At 35.9% G+C, this 18,596-nt stretch overlaps 1 protein-coding gene and 1 long non-coding RNA gene across 2 annotated transcripts in view; one reads left to right on the top strand and one right to left on the bottom strand.

The window, feature by feature from the left end:
- Positions 1–18,596, bottom strand: part of NUAK1 (NUAK family kinase 1) — a 62,045-nt gene that overhangs the window by 7,895 nt on the left and 35,554 nt on the right. Inside the window, exons 3-4 of the mRNA XM_058190346.1 lie at positions 7,354–7,505; positions 5,956–6,021 (exon numbers count right to left, since the gene is read on the bottom strand). Of these exons, the coding sequence (XP_058046329.1) occupies positions 5,956–6,021; positions 7,354–7,505 (218 nt within the window). The remainder of the gene's footprint in view (positions 1–5,955; positions 6,022–7,353; positions 7,506–18,596) is intronic.
- LOC131201932 (uncharacterized) lies at positions 36–9,243 on the top strand. The gene is made up of 3 exons (XR_009156038.1): positions 36–5,645; positions 8,307–8,370; positions 8,934–9,243. It is a non-coding gene; the product is annotated as an uncharacterized LOC131201932 (long non-coding RNA).

Here is an 18,596-nt window from a genome sequence, read left to right as displayed (position 1 = left end):
AAAGACAAATTTAGAAGCAATTGGCTGATGAATAACATGTAACATTAATAAAAGCTTTTTTCCATTCTGTTCCTTTCTTAGTTTCAGAATAGTAGCATGAAGAATTTATAACAGCTATTATGTTTCTTTTAATTCTGGTTTTATTGTTATTATACATTATATATTATGTTATATTTCAGTTATATAAAGCATGTGTTATTGTGTTAGTAAAACATCAAAGCCAAGATACATGTTGTTTTATATGTCTTTCATGGACAATTCAAATGTACATGTATATTGTGAATAAAATAAACATTGGAACCATACAGCACATATTTGTTATGCTAAAACTATTTTTATGCAAAAAAATTATGCTTGCATATACATTGTTCTGCTAATTGAATAAGAATAGTGGTTAGAGGCTGCAAAATATTCTTGAACAGTATTCTGAAAAATTGGAAAATAAAACTTAGCATGAAAATGAATTTTTAATATTTGGGGTCTTTTTTGGAGTGAGGCAATTTGGAAGTCTAGTTCATCCAAATATGTGCTTAGAAATTAGAAAGAATGAGAAGATTCCCAAAATTATAACAAAATATATTTTGGATGAATGACAAGATGGGATAAAAATGAATGAAAAGGTAGGATAAAAATCTAATGAATAAGAACATAGAATAATAGAGTTGGAAGGGACCTCGGAGGTCTTCTACTCCTTCCCCCGGCTTTAGCATAAATAAGCTCCAGCTTGTTTAGGAGAAACTCTATACAATAGCAAAAAGAGATCACCCAAACAGAGGAAGGATCATGTTGCTCACCCCCTTTATTTGAGATTTTGAGTAGAGAGCAAAAGTTAGTGTTTAGTCACAGCAATCTGTGTCCCTATTGAGCAGGGGTGTCAAACTCAAGGCCCACAGGCAAGACCCGGCCCACAATGTGATCTGATCCGGCCCATGGGGCAGTCCTGGAAATTGTAAGGGGCTGGCCCACTTTGGCCCGGTCTACCCAATGCAAAGAAGAAACATCAGGCCAGCATGACTTTGGCTAAGTCTACCCAGTGCGAAGAGGAAGCATGCCAGCAGTTTGGGGCGTGGGGTCAAGCTGGCCACGCCCACCCAGTCAGCCACACCCACCAAATCGGCCATGTCCACCTGGCCCCCCAATGTCAACCACAGTCCTGATGCGGCCCTCAATGAAATTGAGTTTGACACCCCTGCTGTAGAGGGGGGGAAATAAAACTAGGGGAAGAAGATTCTTTCACTTTCAAAACACCTGTATCTTGCAAATGAAATAGGAACACTTTTTACCTCATACTGGCAAGGTTGCTACAATCCTCCCCTCTAATTTATCAAACTAGACAGAAATGTTGCCTTCTCTACAGCATGTAAATTGACAAGGTCATTTGTCCAAGTGGCCTACTGTTTTATTAAACTTCTGTGAATTTAACATGCATTCCTAGCAGGAGATAATTATTCAGTATCTACTTCTTGAATAGTATAATGAAGAGTATACTAAGCTAATGATTAGATGTGGTGAAAAGTCCTACTTTGAAGTAAGAAAACTGCATAGGTAGGCTGTAAGACATTTTCCAGGCTGTGCTTTCTGATATTTCATTACAAGGACATTCCAAGATAAGACAGTAGCTATATTAGTGAATTATCATTTCAAAATCAATATCTCAATTAATATTCCATAGTTTTGGAATTGTATGCAGAAAGAAATCCTAGAAAAAAAGGTCCCTTCATTATATGTCTCAAATCCCATTAGAAGCAACTTGTGTAGAACTTCAGTCTGCAAATTTTCAAAGTTCAGTTTGCAGTTAATTTCCTTAAGTTCTTATCAAAGCACTCTGAGGAGTGTGCTGGAAATTTATCTTGAGCTCATAATCACAACTCCATGAATCAGTAGATTTCCTTTACTTAGAGAGACTGTAGAGCAGATTTTTCTGACATTCATTGTACAGTTTATTAAGACAATCTGTGCTCTTATTGTCCTACAATCTACAAAATACATGGGTACCAACATGCAAATAAGTGTGTAAAGTTTAAATCTCAAACTGGCTCCAAAGCACTTTCATTTTTGACCTTCAGGAAAAAGTGTTTCTATTTCAGCCAACTCCTATATTCAGAAATTTATCAGATTTTCTAGTTAAAACTCATTTCCCCTCCCCCTCCATGGAGAACAAAATCATAGTAGCCAAGATTCCTTCAAGTTCTTCTCACTTAAACAGAGCCAAAGAATTCAAATGTTTCCCAAACAGGGAGGGGTTGCTAAAAAACCAGATGCTGTATTCCCTTACCCTCAAGGAAACAATTGATTCCACTACTTATATTAAATGTGATGAAATTTACTCACTGAGTATGATGCTTATATCCTCTCCAATATCTGAGTTTAGGGTAATCTGAATTAACTCAAAATTAGACGGAGAATAAGCTTCACACTCAAGTGAGTAAATTTCATTGTATTTGTAGTGTATATGAACATTTTTAAGGGAACAATTTCAGCTTGACCTAAATTGTAATACTGGAGAGAGCACTAGCTTTAAGCTTTACACTCGGTGAGTAAATTGCTCAGCAAGTAAACAAATGCTATTAAGAAAACATCTTAGAAAAAGGAAGTCCTAAGCACTATGAAATTGAGAAATATAAGACTGTATATATAAAGAAATTTCAAAACAGGACTGCATTGTCCTATTGGACAAATGGTTGCATTGTTCCACTATATAAATGGAATAGTAGCAAAACTGAATCCAAAATTGAAGGGGGATTGGCTTGAAAGGGGTTTTGCAACCAAAAGAGTACAAAGAGTAACAAAACAACTTTTGGCTTTATATATAGTCCTCAATTTACAATCACAATTGGGACCAGAATTTCTGTTGCTAAGCAAGGCAGTTGTTAAGTAGGTTGCGCCCAATTTTGTGACCTTTTTGCCACGTTGTTGTTAAGAGAATCACTGCAATTGTTAAGTAAATCTGCTTAACCATGTAAGTCACTGGGAAAGACTATGGTTCACCAGTTATTTTTCATACATGGTTCAGATACCGGGCCATTGGAAAGAAACTAAGCAAAGTTTCAATTTTTTTCCTCTTGAATTTCACATTAGGAAAAATACATAATGGGAGGGAGAAAGGGAAGAGACTGTAAGAGAGATGCCACATAACCGAAGGTGACTCCTTGTCTAGCAGACATAACAAATTTGTCCGATTTCAGACTGGGAGAGAGAGACAGAGAAAAAACAGGGAGGAGAATTCAATGCGTGTTGGCCAAAACCCATCACATGTACTTACATCTTTTACAATGGAAAAAGAGACAGCACCAGAAAGAAGACAGTTCCCGTCCTACATTTCTTACAAGGAAGTAACAGATATGGTGAGATACCACAAAGGGTATCTTGGAAAAGGACTGAATTCAATTTCCATGATTAGGTAGAATGACTGTTGCCAGAAAGGTTCTGGTTTTGGCCAAATTATTCTGGGGAATTATGGTTTATATAAAAAAATACAAGCCTCATTCCAAACATCAAGGGGAAAAAATCTAGGCAATAGTGCAAAAACCAAACACTGGTCTATCTCTCAGAGCACACTGTCAAAGGCTGCCAGCTTTATTATAATATAGTATTATCAGTTATATATCCATGACATAAAAAGCACTTGCTTATATTATGTTAAAATTAGACTTTAATAAGGGTTATATGATTTTTCCCCACAAACGGTAGCCTTCTAGCCTTATAGTCTTCTATGGAAAAAATACACTCCAAAGTGTCTTAAAACCATCTAAATGCATATAATGTACATTTTTATAAATTCCAGTTCACATTGTGGGATTCATGGAGTATAATACTGAAAAAATGTGTGTGTGTGTCTCTCTCTCTCTGTGTACATACATTATATACATATACATACACATATACATATGCATATGCATACGCATACGCATACGCATACACATACACACATACATACTGTATCGCATGGTGGGAAAGAGAGAAATAGGGAAAGATAGGTAGAAATATAAAAGGAGAGATGAGAAAGCAATTACAATGACCAATACATGAGGCATTCATGTATTGAAGATAAGAAACACTAGACTTAATTTAACTCACAGAAAAGATAGAATTTTTAATGAATTCTAGTTCAATTGTTTCGTGAAGAATTTAGTTTGTAGAATACATTGTTTCATTATGCAATTCTTTGTTCATACTAACACAAATACAAGAACCAAATACTAGGCATCCTCAACATCAACGTACAAGAAAGCCAAAATGGTGATATGTATAGCAATATCACAATGTAAAACCACCATTTTGTCCTTGGGCCCCAAATTCTGATCCAACCACAGAGGTTGCTACATTCAGATGAAGACGACACCAGGCACATTTTATAACCACCACCCCCGCTCTCCTCCTCACCCATGTCTAAAGCAGATTCCGATGTTACTTCCACTAAATAACTGCCCGGGCAACACTAATAGTATTCAGAACCTCAAGGGACTTTCATGGGAAGAACCTTACAATTACTTCTAGTTCAATGTAATATATACAATCAATATCCATATGCACTTTATATTAGATCACATGAAGTCTGGAAGCATCTTTTCAAATTATCACATTAAAAGGTATAAGCTTTTATGAACTACAGTTCACTTTACCAGATGCATCTTCTATTCTTCTCCTACACACTTTATATTGGATAAATTGATCAATGTCTATGGAATATATGCAACCAAACCTGACAACCCAAATAGCAACTTTGCAATGAAATACAATAAATGTGTGATATATGTAATATTACTTTTCTTGGACTTTCATGAATCACTAGAACCCCTGTTGTGTAGAAAGAATTATTACTAAGGGTGTCTCTTAGATATGGACCAATACCATCCATTAAGTTTTTTCTCCTTCTTCTTCTTCCTCCTCTTCTTCCTTCTTCTCCTCCTCCTCCTCCTTCCTAGCATATTCCCGCAAGTGCAGGGTCCACTTTTCAGATCATTAAGCACCATTGATGGTGTCAGATCATTAATCTGTTGATGTTGTCTTGCCATCTCTGTTTTGGGTGCCCACAAGGTCCCCGGACATTGACTTCTAGTTGCAGTCTTGGCAACGGTGGCAACCCATTAAGTATTACATATATTTGAGAAATAAGAGATGTGTTTATATTTCAAGTAGCACTAATGGGGTTCTCAGATGGCATGCCAATTGTAGTTATTGACCAGATTCAGATCTGTTTTACACCACCCTCGTTACAACATCATATGCTTTCCTGCTATACCTTAAGGAACCTGATCCAATATAAGAAAAATCTTTATTATATAATTATAATATTATATAATTAAGCATACTTAGAATTTTAAATAATGGAATGTGAATTTTGGAAGCAGGAATAGTTTCCCATAAAAGCATCACGTAGCTTATATCTTAGCCATTCCTTTTTTCCAAGAAGAATGAAAAGGTCATTCCCATGCTTTTACTAGAGATTTTTGACATAGTTATGACATCACCAAAAAATAATGTGAAAGCTATCATTGTGCCTGGAGTTCTAAGGCCACTTCCTAATGAAGGACATGTGCTCTGCTTGAGTTTATTTTGAAAGTGGATTTGCTTATTTTTCAGATGCAATCAAAGGAATGTTCAGAGGGCGAAATAAGCACTTGAAACTTGGAAGCCAAAAAATGGTGCATAGTCCCGACAGCCAGCAAAAAAGTCATCTGTAAAATACATTATCTGATGTATGCAGATCCCTGTGAAAGGGATCTACTGAACCTTGTGTTGATTGCTGTTATTGCTTTTTTTAAAAGGGAGGAAAACTGCTATTTTAGTTTTAAATTAAATAAAAGACTTAATTCATTTTTAAATCATCACAAAGATGGTTTCTATACTCTGTAAACAGATGCTGCAAAGTGGAAACTTTGATAAAAACGTTTAAGGCGAGATAGATAGATAAATAGATAGATGATAGATAGATAGATTATGAAGGATGTTTACCTTGATGTTACAATTGTCATCAAGAAGAATATTTTCCAGTTTTAAATCCCTGTGAACGACACCATTCTGAAAGAAGAAATAAAAAAAAACATGCAGATGAATATAAAGGAGATTCTAGAGATGGAGGGGGGGAGGTAATATTGGCCAGATTAAAGAAGCAAAGCATCAGGGTGGTCTTTGCATTTACACTTCAGTCATAATACTAGTAACTAGTGACAGGAGATGCATTAGTCACTTGCTGTGTGGTTAGGAGAAGAATGACTGGAATTTGTCCACCCACAAAGCCTGTAAAACAGCAGGGGAACTCTTTTCGGAACTTAATCCCAACCCCAATCTGCCCTTCACAATGTAAAAGTAATATAGTCTTTCCAGGCTTTAGAAAACAATCCCTACCAAGGTATGTTAGTACAGTACTTACAAAAGGCCCGGTAATTCTAGCAGCTAGCCTTTTTAGGCATGATGATTTATACTGTACCCCTCAAAGGCTGCTTAAATATGAGCCTGAAATCTAATAACTTCTTAAAATTCATTAACATTAAAATTATAAAAAGTAAAAACTACAACCTGTTTTTTAAGTGGAAAACTGTCTGCCTTTCCCCTTCAAAATGCTTTCTATATTTCATGCTATGTTCCCTACAGCGTAAATTAATCCTATTGGAACCGCTTTGTAACAATATAGTCCGCCTGGCGCATTCTCTTAATGTGTCATTATTATGCAAGAACAACTTGCAGGGATTCTTCTGATCTTGTGAAATCTGAAGGGGTGGGCAGGGTTTTTGGCATATGAAATATGATTGAATCCAACTTACATTACTTCCGGCTGCAGTTGTTAAGCAAATCACCTGCAGTCATTAAGTACGACATCATGTGACCACTACTTGCAACTTCCTGCAGGCTTCCCCATTGACTTTGTTTATGTGAAATTGGCTGGGGGGGGGGTTGCAAATGGTGATCCAGTGACAGGAGACTGTGACTATTTTAAATGCACACTGATTGTGTGCAAGCACCCAAATGTGTGACCATGGGGATGCAAACGGCTGCAGTTTGAAGTTGTAAATCTCCTTTTTCAGTAGTCAGTAGGCAAAGACTATGCTATATTGGTCAGTTCAGGATAAGGCATTATTTTATTGGACAGGAAAAGCACTGGAAACAGTGGAATGGAACAAAAAGCACTGGAAACAGTGGAAAGGAACAAAACAGACTGAAACTAAATTTTTAAAAAGGTGGAGTTGCTATATGTCTAGAAGCCAACTTGTTTGAGAGAGAGGCTTACACTAAATTGAAACCTAGTTTTAGTTGCTCTGATATAATTTAATCTTATAGTCTGAAATCGGGTATGAAAAAAGTGCACACAATGAAAAGATTATCACCACATATCTCCAAATATTTTTTACTCACCTTATGACAATAATGAACGGCTGAAACAATTTGCCGGAAGAAGTGTCTTGTCTCTCTTTCATTTAACCTTCGCCTCTCACTGATGTAATCATACAGTTCCCCTTTACTTGCATATTCCATGATGATCACTATTTTATCTTTGTTCTCAAACACTAAGATAAGATAAAACCAAACACTTCTATTTTATTATATTGACGAATTAAATGCAAAATACTCATATACACTTTTAAGCAATCAGAGCCAGCATCTTCCAGTATACAGATGCACAAATGACTCAGTTTCAAGTCAAAAACAGTTTCATGTATGTTCTTTCTTAATTTATCATTTTTGCAGTTTAGACACAGAACTAGGCATGTTTTAAAAATTTTAAATACTGTTAAAGTTTATAATACTTTGAAATATTTTTCATAATTCTAAGCATATTTTCTATCAAAATATGTATTTCAAGTAAAATTTTGTCATAGAGTCAGTGGTGGGATTCAAGTAATTTAACAACCAGTTCTCTGCCCTAATGATTTCTTCTAACCACCAGTTTGCCAAACTGCTGAGAAAGTTAACAAAACCGGTTCTCCCGAAGTGGTGCAAACTGGCTGAATCCCACCACTGCATAGAGTAGATATCTTATAAACACCATACCTTATAAACACTGATACATTTTTGAATCATAAATTGAACCAAAGGATTTAAAATAGTGAAAATTAATTCCAATCTGCCTACTAATCAACAGATAGTGTTTAAATGCAAATACAAATAAAAATTCAATAACATTTTGCCATAATGTTTCCCTAGGTTCTTCTAGTAACCTCATTAAAATTGTTGCTACTACATCTTTTTCTCACTTTCATAAATATAAGTAGACATTTTATTTGAAGACCTGTTTTTAATTAGGAAAGAACAAGCAAAAAAGAGAAGTATATTGTTAAATGTTTAATAAATAACTTTAATCTCCACAGGCAACCAATTAAGTAATTTACATGGGCTGCAGAATTTGCTTCAGGAATATAATAAACTACCAAGGTAATATTTAATACATTTCCTTCCTTGCCTAATAAAAATATGAATTTCCCACTTGGAGCAGAAATGAAGTCTGAAACTGAAATTACACCTTTTTATTGGTCATGCTGTCATATAATTATATACAGCAAAATAAAGATAAATATGAAGGGGTACATATATTGGCGGATTTTGGGAGTGAGTTTATAGTTAAAATTGGGGTTAAATTGTGTGTGGGGGGGTGGGGGGGGTCCTAGGAGAGTTTTATTTTCAAAGAGTAGTTTAATTAAAAATGCTGGTTTTGGGGGCTAGTGATAGAGGTTCTCTCTTCGATGTTCTAGGGGTTTTATCCAGCTTTGGTTTACAAGAACAATGCTTTGTAGGTTAAGCTACTAGAACATGTGTTTGTTGAGATTATGCTGTCATTAACAGAGAATTGTATTAGCAATCAACATGTAATATAAAACCTATGCTGTTGGTTGATGCTCTTTTGAAGAGGGGTAAATAGATAAAATGTAAAATAATGCGTGCTGTAGATATGTTGTAAGTCACTTATACAAAAATAATTAGAGCAATTTTTCATAAAGGAAGCACAATATCCAGTGAGCTCAATTGAAGAGACATCCGGCTGTCACAGGAGGCTGCAAAGTAAGAAAAACATGCTCTAGTGCTTTACACACTACACTTGCCTTGCCTGTCTCCAAGAACCAGGTTTTCACTATGGAATAAATGTGTATTCCTGTGTCAAGGGAAATGAGTATGCTATTAAAATTAAATATGTGGATATTCAAGGCCTATGAAATCTTTAACTGTGCTTAGAGCTTTGGGGTTATGCATCACAGAGATCAGTTTCCTGACATTTCACAGGCAACTGTGGCTGGCATCTTCAGAGGCTGTGTAGTGCATAATCCCAAAACTCTATGGAGTTATGCTCCACACAAACCACCTTGCCTCTGAAGATGCCAGCCACAGTTGCCTGTGAAGTATCAGGAAACTAGTGTCTAAAGCGCAAAAATTGCCCAATAGATACTGTCTATGAAAGGCCACACCAATATATTGTAGAGCTTCACTATCACACATAGTGATGGCCGTATAGGTTATTTTAAAAGAAATGGATAAATTGGTGGAAGTGGGTATAAGTCAGAGGCGGGTTTCAGCAGGTTCTGACAGTTCTGGAGAACCGGTAGCGGAAATTTTGAGTAGTTCGGAGAACCAGTAGTAAAAATTCTGATTGGCCCTGCCCCCATCTATTCTCTGCCTCCCAAGTCCCAGCTGATTGGGACGAAATGGGGATTTTGCAGTAACCTTCCCCTGGATTGGGGAGGGAATGGAGATTTTACAGTATCCTTCCCCTGCCACGCCCACCAAGCCATGCCACAACCACCAAGCCATACCCATAGAACCAGTAGTAAAAAATATTGAAGCCCACCACTGGTATAAGTCTTAGGAAGGCTGTTTGTTAAGTCAAGAATTAAGGGAAGCCTACCTTGCTTATCAGCTGCTAGTGGGGAAGAGTGAAGAGTGTCTATCATGTTTCTTCCATGTTTATGGCAGAATTTACTGTACTTTAAGATCAGATTAAAATTCTATGGATTTTGACTGATAACAGCTTTCCAAGATTTATAGTAGATACTTTTCCAGGTCTTAGTAAAATAAAATAAAATAAAATAAAATAAAATAAAATAAAATAAAATAAAATAAAATAAAATAAAATAAAATAAAATAAAATAAAATAATAAAATAAAATAAAATAAAATAAAACAAAACAAAACAAAACAAAACAAAACAAAACAATAAAATAAAATAAAATAAAATAAAATAAAATAATCAAATGGTACTTCCTCATAAGTGAACCTGGAAAAACAATCTCTCTGGGTAGGTCCATGCAAGCTTTTTAAATAAACATTTATGCCATAAATTTTTGAGATATTGATATGTTTAAGCAATCATCTTGTAATATACTGTATTTTGTAACACTGCTAAGTGCAAACATATTTAGCTGTAATATTATTTATTACTAATAAAAATGCATTAAATATGTATTCTTTCCTATTAAAATCTAAATTTCAAGTTTCATATAGTGTTAGTTATATTATAACCAATTCTGGTATAACTATTTGGAATTCTTGGCTCATTGTGTTTTTTGCTCCATTTGATTTATGACCTGTCATCGTAATGCAGATTATTCTAAATCTGGAGAGCTTCTATATAGGCTCTGTGCTGTTGCTACTAACAACTAATTCACAGAAAAAAATACAGTGAGAAATGTCTGCTTGCAAATATGAAATACTGTAGAAATGTAGCTCAGTGACTATGATACACAGCAAATTATTTAAAATAGGTGTTAGGAACCTGTTCACCAGAAAGGTTCATTTGTTCCTTTTCTAACATGAATTGGTCAAACAAAAACCTTCCTTATAATGGCATTGGTTGATGACCTTTGGCAAGAATGGGATGGGGTATTGCATGCATCTTTGCTGTATTTGAGCTTTCCACAGTCTTCAGTACCATCAACCATAGTATCCTTCTGGAGAGCTTTGCGGGGTGGGCTCAGGAGTGGTGGTACTATGTTGCTCTGGTTCACTTCCTTCCTCAGTGGTTGATCCCAGTCAGTATTGATAGGAAACGAGAGGTCTGGCCCTCGTCCACGGGGTCCTGCAGGCTCATGGAGGGGGGAGACGACAATGGCTTAGCAGTTAAAATACTGAGCTTGTCAGCTTGAAGTTCGACAGTGCAAGTTCAAGACTCGAGTACCACACAATGGTGTGAGCTCCCATTACACAGCCCAGCTCCTGTCAACCTAGCAATTTGAAAGCATGCAAATGCAAGTAGATAAATAGGTACTGCTTTGGCAGGAAAGCATTCTGTATTTTCATACTGGCCACATGATGACAGATACATCTCTCAGACAATACAGGCTCCCTTGATTGAGAATCAGAGATGAGCACTGGCCCTTCAAATTAGTTTCAACTGGACAGGGGAAACCTTTAAACTTGAAGCAGGACTCAGTACTTTCTCTGCTAACCCTAACCCTAAACGTTCCCTTAGGAAAGTCCCCCCCTCCTAAGGAGGTCCATCTAGTGGGACCAAGAAGAACGGCCTTCTCTGTAGTGACTCTCTCCCTGTGGAATGTCAACCCTGCAGAGATAAGTTTGACCTACACTCTCACACTCTTTTTTAATGCCATGAAGACACAGTTCTGCCCACAGGCTTGGGGACCCTAAGATGATATGGAACCCATCAAGTGGCTGGTCTGATTGTTGTGGCCAGGGATGTTGGGAGCCATAAGGATTTATACTGGGATTTTATCTTTGTAAGCCACCCAGAGTCACCAAGAGTGAGTTGGACAGCCATATATATTTTCTGAATGAATGAATAAATGAATGAAATGAATAAATGAATGAATGAATGAATTCTCTGATATAAAAAACAATAAATAAGCAACCAAATCATGTTTTTGAAGGATTTGAATAGGACTTATATACTATAACCATGATGGCAAACCTATGGCACGTGTTTCCAAAGTGGCACGCAAAGCCATGTCGCCCAATATGCGCGTTTGTCTTCTGAGTTTTTTGTGCACGTGTGAAGATCTGCTGTCCTTTGCGTGCATGGCAGTGCCAAAAACCAGTGTGTGCATGCATGCCTGGCAGCTGATCATTGAGTGCACATGTGCACATGTGCACTAGAACCCGTAAATTCAGCCTGACGAGCACACGCATGAGCACGCAATATTTCCGTGTGACCTTTTTGCCACTTGGTGCCGAAAAGGTTCACCATCACTGTATTATAATAAGAACTGTCAACCAAGAATGTCTATTTACAATGGCTACATTTCAGTTCTGTACTGCTGTCTTTTAGCAAGTCATCAGAACCTCAGCCTAGATCAGTGTTTCTGAACACTGGCAACTTTAAGATTGAGGACTTCAACTCTAGTCCACACATCTTAAAGCAGGGGTCTCCAACCTTGGCAACTTGAAGCCTGGCAGACTTCAACTCCCAGAATTCCCCATCCAGCAAAAGCAAAAGCTGGCTGGGGAATTCTGGGAGTTGAAGTCCACCAGACTTCAAGTTGCCAAGGTTAGAGACCCCTGTCCTAAAGTTACCAAGGTTGCGAAACTGAAGTATTCTCAATCCCTACACTGAACTCATCCCCCTAAAATTATTACAAAGCCCCTATCCTAGAAAGGTTAGAAAGAGGTCCTACTTGGGTTGAGATCAGGGGTGAAATCCAGCAGGTTCTGACAGGTTCTGGAGAACCAGTAGCGGAAATTTTGAGTAGTTCGGAGAACTGGCAAATACCACCTCTGGCTGGCCCAGAGTGGGGTGGGAATGGGGATTTTGTAATATCCTTCCCCCAGGAGTGGGGTGGGAATGGGGATTTTGCAGTAGCCTTCCCCTGCCACACCCACAGAACCGGTAGTAAAAACATTTGGATTTCACCACTGGTTGAGATTCTGTTTGAGAAACAATGGATTTTATGATTATGTGGGATTCTTTGGCTCTGATTCTTAGTTATTCTCTAACAGCTGCCTACATTTCATTCTTGGCAATGCATGTTAATCATCTTGATTCAATGTTCAAATGTCTTCCATTTTCACCTGCCCCCTGTCCACCCACAGCCTTTCCAAAAAGAAAGATCCTTAAATAAGAATCTTGTTACGTAAGTAAATACTTTACTCTAAAATAGAAGTTGGATTTTTTGATGCAGCCCTGGAAGAATTTACAGGATGACTAAATATTTCCTATAGATATTTATTTACCTGTTCAGATATTACCTCATTGCTGTTTATCCAGCAAACTAAATTTCATTTCATCTCTACAGAAGTCATGGTGGGGAGGGAGCCAGTTTGGTCTAGTGGTTAAGGCACCAGGCTAGGGAAAGGGAGAGCATGAGTTCAAGTCCTGCCTTAGCCATGAACACTGGCTGGGTGACTTTGGGCCAGTAACTCTCTCTCAGCCCAACCCACCTCACAGGGTTGCTGTTGTGTTGAAAATAGGAGGAAGAAGAAAGTGTGTTGGATATATTCACTGCTTTAGTTGTAAAAATGATAAAGGTGGGATACAAATAAATAAATATTGCAGGAAAAACTTAAAATGTGATACAGGTGGTCCTCGACTTACAACCACAATTGGGATCAGAATTTATGTTGCTAAGCAAAGCAATTGTTAAGTGAATCTCACAGTCATTATGCAAATCCAGCTTCCCCCATTTATTGCTTGCCGGAAATTGTTTGAAAAAGTTGTAAATGGCAATCACCTGACCTCAGGATGATGCAACCATCATAAATACATGCAAGTTGCCAAGTGCCAGAATTCTGATCACATGACTGTGAGAATGCTGCAATTAATGGTCATAAGTGTGAGAACTGGTCATAAATCACTTTTTTCAATTGTATTGTAACTTTGAACAGTTGTTAAAGGAATGTTTGTAAGTTGAGAACTACCTTCAATAGGATGTGTACGTATGCTTTTTCCAGTTCCATAAACTATTCCAGAAGGTCTTTATGCAATTAGTCTGAAGTATTTATGTTCAAACACTGAATATATTTACTTCCGCCCTTAGACTCTAAGCAGGAATTTGTTTATTTGATATCTTTGTCTCTGCATTATTCTTTAATTCCTTGTTTCTGAACAGCTAATTGAAAACACATATTTTGGCTTTGGATTTTACTAAAACATAAGGAATGTAAAACTGGGAAAGAATTTAATTCTAGTTACCAAAGATATGTCTGAGTCGAAGTACATTTTGTAACATAGCATTTCTCAGCCCATTATTCTACTATTCATAATAATTCCTGAATGTAATTTGTCTAACTATATTTAGAATGTTGAAATGATGAGCTAAGCTTCTATTTAGAGCTATAAAACAGAAAACCTCACTAGCACAAAGACTTCCCTCTACTTCTGCCTATTCAGAGTTTTCGAATTCTTTGCATCCAGTGAGGCATCATATTCCTCTTTAAAACATACTTGGTCATTAAAAGGAAAACTGAGACTTCATTATTAAGCCAACATGTTTTCAAAGGTACATTGGTATATGCGCAGTAACATATAAAACTGAATTTAAACAGTCATGGATCATTCTGCCTAACTTTTACATGGTTTTGAGATCTTTATAAGTGTTATTTTATAACTAAGATGGGAATTTATTTTTCTATTTTGGAATCCTAAAGTTTCATTGAAAACTGCAGATGATTTTTTTTCTTCACAAAACAGACATCTACCTTGATAGTTGGTTGCTTTTTGTTTATACGATAAGAATTTTGGTTTGTTATTTTAAGAGAGGCAGTCAATCGCCTCACACTGGAACATCTAAATTCTCCTCATGCCTTTGCTCTATATCAGAACAATCTCCTAAATTAGTTTCAGTGTGTTGACATTCCTTCTATCTGGTGTCTTTCCATAAAGAGGTGTTTTTGTTACACCCCCCCACCAATAGCAATAGTCAGAAGTACCAATACAATGATACAAAGTGCTCCTATATTATAATGATAGTCAAATCAGAACAGCAAGTAAACATAATTTCAAAGACATGTACCGGTATAACTTTTTCACTGATCAAAAGCTAAAATTCTTCAAGTAAAAAAAGCCTTTTTTTCTTACATATATTTAAATGATTGGAAAAATATTATCTAAAATATATTACAATTTATCTGTTCAGTCCAGTACAATTAACATTGCTTGAATATAGCTTTAACAATACTTTAAAACATGATTTAAATTATTACATCAATATTGTAAATTTTATCAAACAATGTTTTATGCAACTTAACAGATACAAATGTGTGTCCCCTAAACCTTCACTTAATTAGGTATCATTCAAATCATCATCAACAAATGTTAAACATAATATTATAAAGCATTTGTTAATAGCAATACTTATTAAGCACTGAAGGTTGTTTTCTTTATGAATTGACTAGATATATAGAACACTGAGTACAATACCAGATTGAGGACCCAGATTGTTGGGGGGGCAATAAGTTGACTTTGTAAAAATATAAAAATAGAATGAGACTATTGCCTTATACACTGTAAGCCACCCTGAGTCTTCGGAGAAGGGCAGGGTATAAATGTAAACAAAAAAAAATACCAATAAATAAAAAATAAATAAAGTTAGAAATATTTTGTTGATTGGTTTTTTAACAGAAAAAATGCTAAGATTTAGATTCTTATTAATTCTAGAATTCCAGATCTGAACTCAGGCATATTCATGTCTTTTTTAAAAAGAAGTTAAACATTTTGTTTGTGCACCTTTTCAAAATCAAAGTGCCATAGTTAATAACTATATATATATTGCATATATATATATATATATCAATTAAACATGTATGACCATTTTCATATAATCATGATTGATATAATTCTTACTGCTTTCTAGAGGCCCTTATGCTACTTTTGATAAGATCTTACAACAGTACAATATTTATGAGAATCAGCTAATGTATACCATAATAGCTTAGCTCTTTCAGCAAAGGAAAGTCACTCCTACAGCATGACTTCTAAAAAGAGAATGCAACGCTTGCCTAGTTTCCTACGATATTTCTCAGAAAAAAATTATTGTAAAGTTCTATTATTTATTTCCTGGTTTTTATACGTAGTTTTTCCACTAGGAGTTCAAGGGCAATATCATATTTTTTCCCTAATGAACACACAATAAGTTTTCGGATTTTCAGGCAAATTATTTTGCCTTCATAACAAACTTCCATAAAATATATCTGGACATTAGACAAGATGCTTTTTTTCTACCTACAACTAGGTTACAGGAATTGATGTGATTGAAGCCCAGGTCTGAGAAACCCAGACTCACCATGGGTCACAGTGTATGATATAATAAATTATTTAAATTTAGAAAACATGGCAAATTGCCAATTTTGTTTAACCTTGATAGTCTGGATTTCTTTGAATAAGGAGCTTTAGATCAGGGGTCTCCAACCTTGACAACTTTAAGACTTGTGGACTTCAACTCCCAGAGTCTTAAAGTTGCCAAGGTTGGAGACCCCTGCTTTAGATGTTAAATTATACTGACTGCAAGGATGTCAAGTACTGTGGAGCATGTGATTTTGAGATTAGATTAATTCATTCTCAATCATTAGGTTTTACACACACACACACACACACACACACACACACACACACACACACTTACACACCAGTCTTGGGTGTTAAATATGTACAGAAATAGAAGTGCCAAAAGTTGAACTAAAAGGAACTGAATTAGTTAATAGTTAAATACTATTTTTAAAGCAACTAAGCTAAATGGCTGACATAACACATTCATCGAGTTGACAAAAGTGAACTTCAGCCCAACATGTTTTTCCTGTTTTATTTAATGAAGTTTTTTTTATGAAGAATATCAATGAATAGGCACTAAAAGCACTTAAGATGAAATTTTAAATGTGCTATTTTGGAAAAAAAATCCGGAACGAAGTACTGGGAATCAAATTCTACACATGTATGTAATCTATACATTCTGTTCACAAAGCAACTTTTCAAGTTATTTTAACAGTTAACTTAGTTATAAATCAGATCCACTATGAAAACATGTACTGATGATTTTATGTATTCCATTCATTTATTGCTCGCCTTTTACAATCACAATTTGAACATAATATGTTGATAATATTTCTCAATAGAAACTTCTGAGTAGTAAGGAGGTGAAGTGAATGCATTACCAGCACAATTAAATTACCTGTTTAGATATATATTATCATATGTATTACATTTTTGGGAGGGAGGTTAGTATATGTGAGATCACAGTTGTATTTAACATAGAACATACAGATTCACGATTATTCAACCATTGTCAGATTTCAGAATATTTCTGCTCATAATTCTCCTTTTATGCTTCAACCAACCAGTTTTCAATCACTAATCCAATTTTATGAACCAGTGCTCCGAGTATGCAGAGAGGCAGGGCTAAGGTGACAAGTAGAGTAAGCAGGGTTCTAACCAGCTGATTGTAAATGCTTTTAGTACAGTTATGTTGAGGCAGTTAGTAGGCTCTCACACATGAACCTGCAGAAACTCAGATCAGATTCAGCAACATTGATTTGATTTGGCGTATTTTTCATGCTCACATGAAAAATGGCTAGCAGATAGATGCTTCACTGACATAAGAGGAATGCATATCTTCTAAATAATTTTTGAAACACATGTTGCACTAAAATGTAAAGGGGCCTTAGGCAATATCCCACTGTAGCCACTGGGAGTCCCCATGGATTAAAGAAATAGTTATTTCTAGACATTAACTTCAGTAAGGATTTTGCACTGTCTTCAAACCACATTTTAGGAAGTATACATTCCTGTTTGCTATATAATTTAGGGTATACTGATTTTTATTTATTTATTTATATTATTTGTCAAATTTATTTGCAACCATCTTGCAGTTCAAGGAGACTCTGAGTGGACTTTTCAGCTTTTCATACAAATTTAAGATATTTGTATTAAAGTTATTATGTTCATAGTAAGCTTCATCAATATTATTCTTCCTCATGAGAAAGTCTGATTGTGAGATTCTTGCAAATGCGATTCCCTCAATGCCTCAATGATGAGACCTTTAATGAGTCTTCTCTCCTACTTCTAACTGGATGGACAGATTCATCCAGAAGCAAATGTCATGACATGTGCTAATCATGATTTTGAATTGCACCAGAATCAGACTGAGCTCCCATAGTAGTCTTATGGACAAATATAGGGACATCTATAACTACATGGGCCACTGCATGGTCCACCAGCTGAAATTTTGGATTGTGTTCAAGAACAGACACATACAGAACGAACTATAACAGTCTAATTACAAAGTAAGAAGAAAGTGAATCATGCTTCCTAATCCAGAAAATGCCACAGTTGTTACAATTTATGTGCCAAGGAAGGGCCTCTTGGCCAGATTCCACCTTCTGCTCAAACAAGAGGACTCCTAAATTGCAATCTCTGTCCAAGAGAGAACAATACTCTCAAGAGCTAAGAAAGGATTATTCTAAAATTCAGTTGATCTTTGAATACATAGTCACTCCATCTCACCATGATTCAGTTTGAGCTTGTTATTCCTCACTCAGACTCTAAGAGCTACCAGATACTGTATTTACTACCCAGCCAAATATGAAGATGTATAATTGGGGTATCATCTATATATTAATGGCAGGTTGCCCTATGCCAATGGAAATATTACATACTTTAGGTGTTATTTTCCATTTGTAACTTTTCTATATTGTCTTCCATCCTTTTTTTCCCCTTGTCACAGAAAAAAT

The sequence above is a fragment of the Ahaetulla prasina genome, chromosome 7 (assembly GCF_028640845.1).
Source record: "Ahaetulla prasina isolate Xishuangbanna chromosome 7, ASM2864084v1, whole genome shotgun sequence".
In the NCBI taxonomy this organism is placed as follows: Eukaryota; Metazoa; Chordata; class Lepidosauria; order Squamata; family Colubridae; genus Ahaetulla; species Ahaetulla prasina.
The sequence above is the reverse complement of the archived record's forward strand: the minus strand, read 5'-3'. Positions and strand labels throughout refer to the sequence as shown.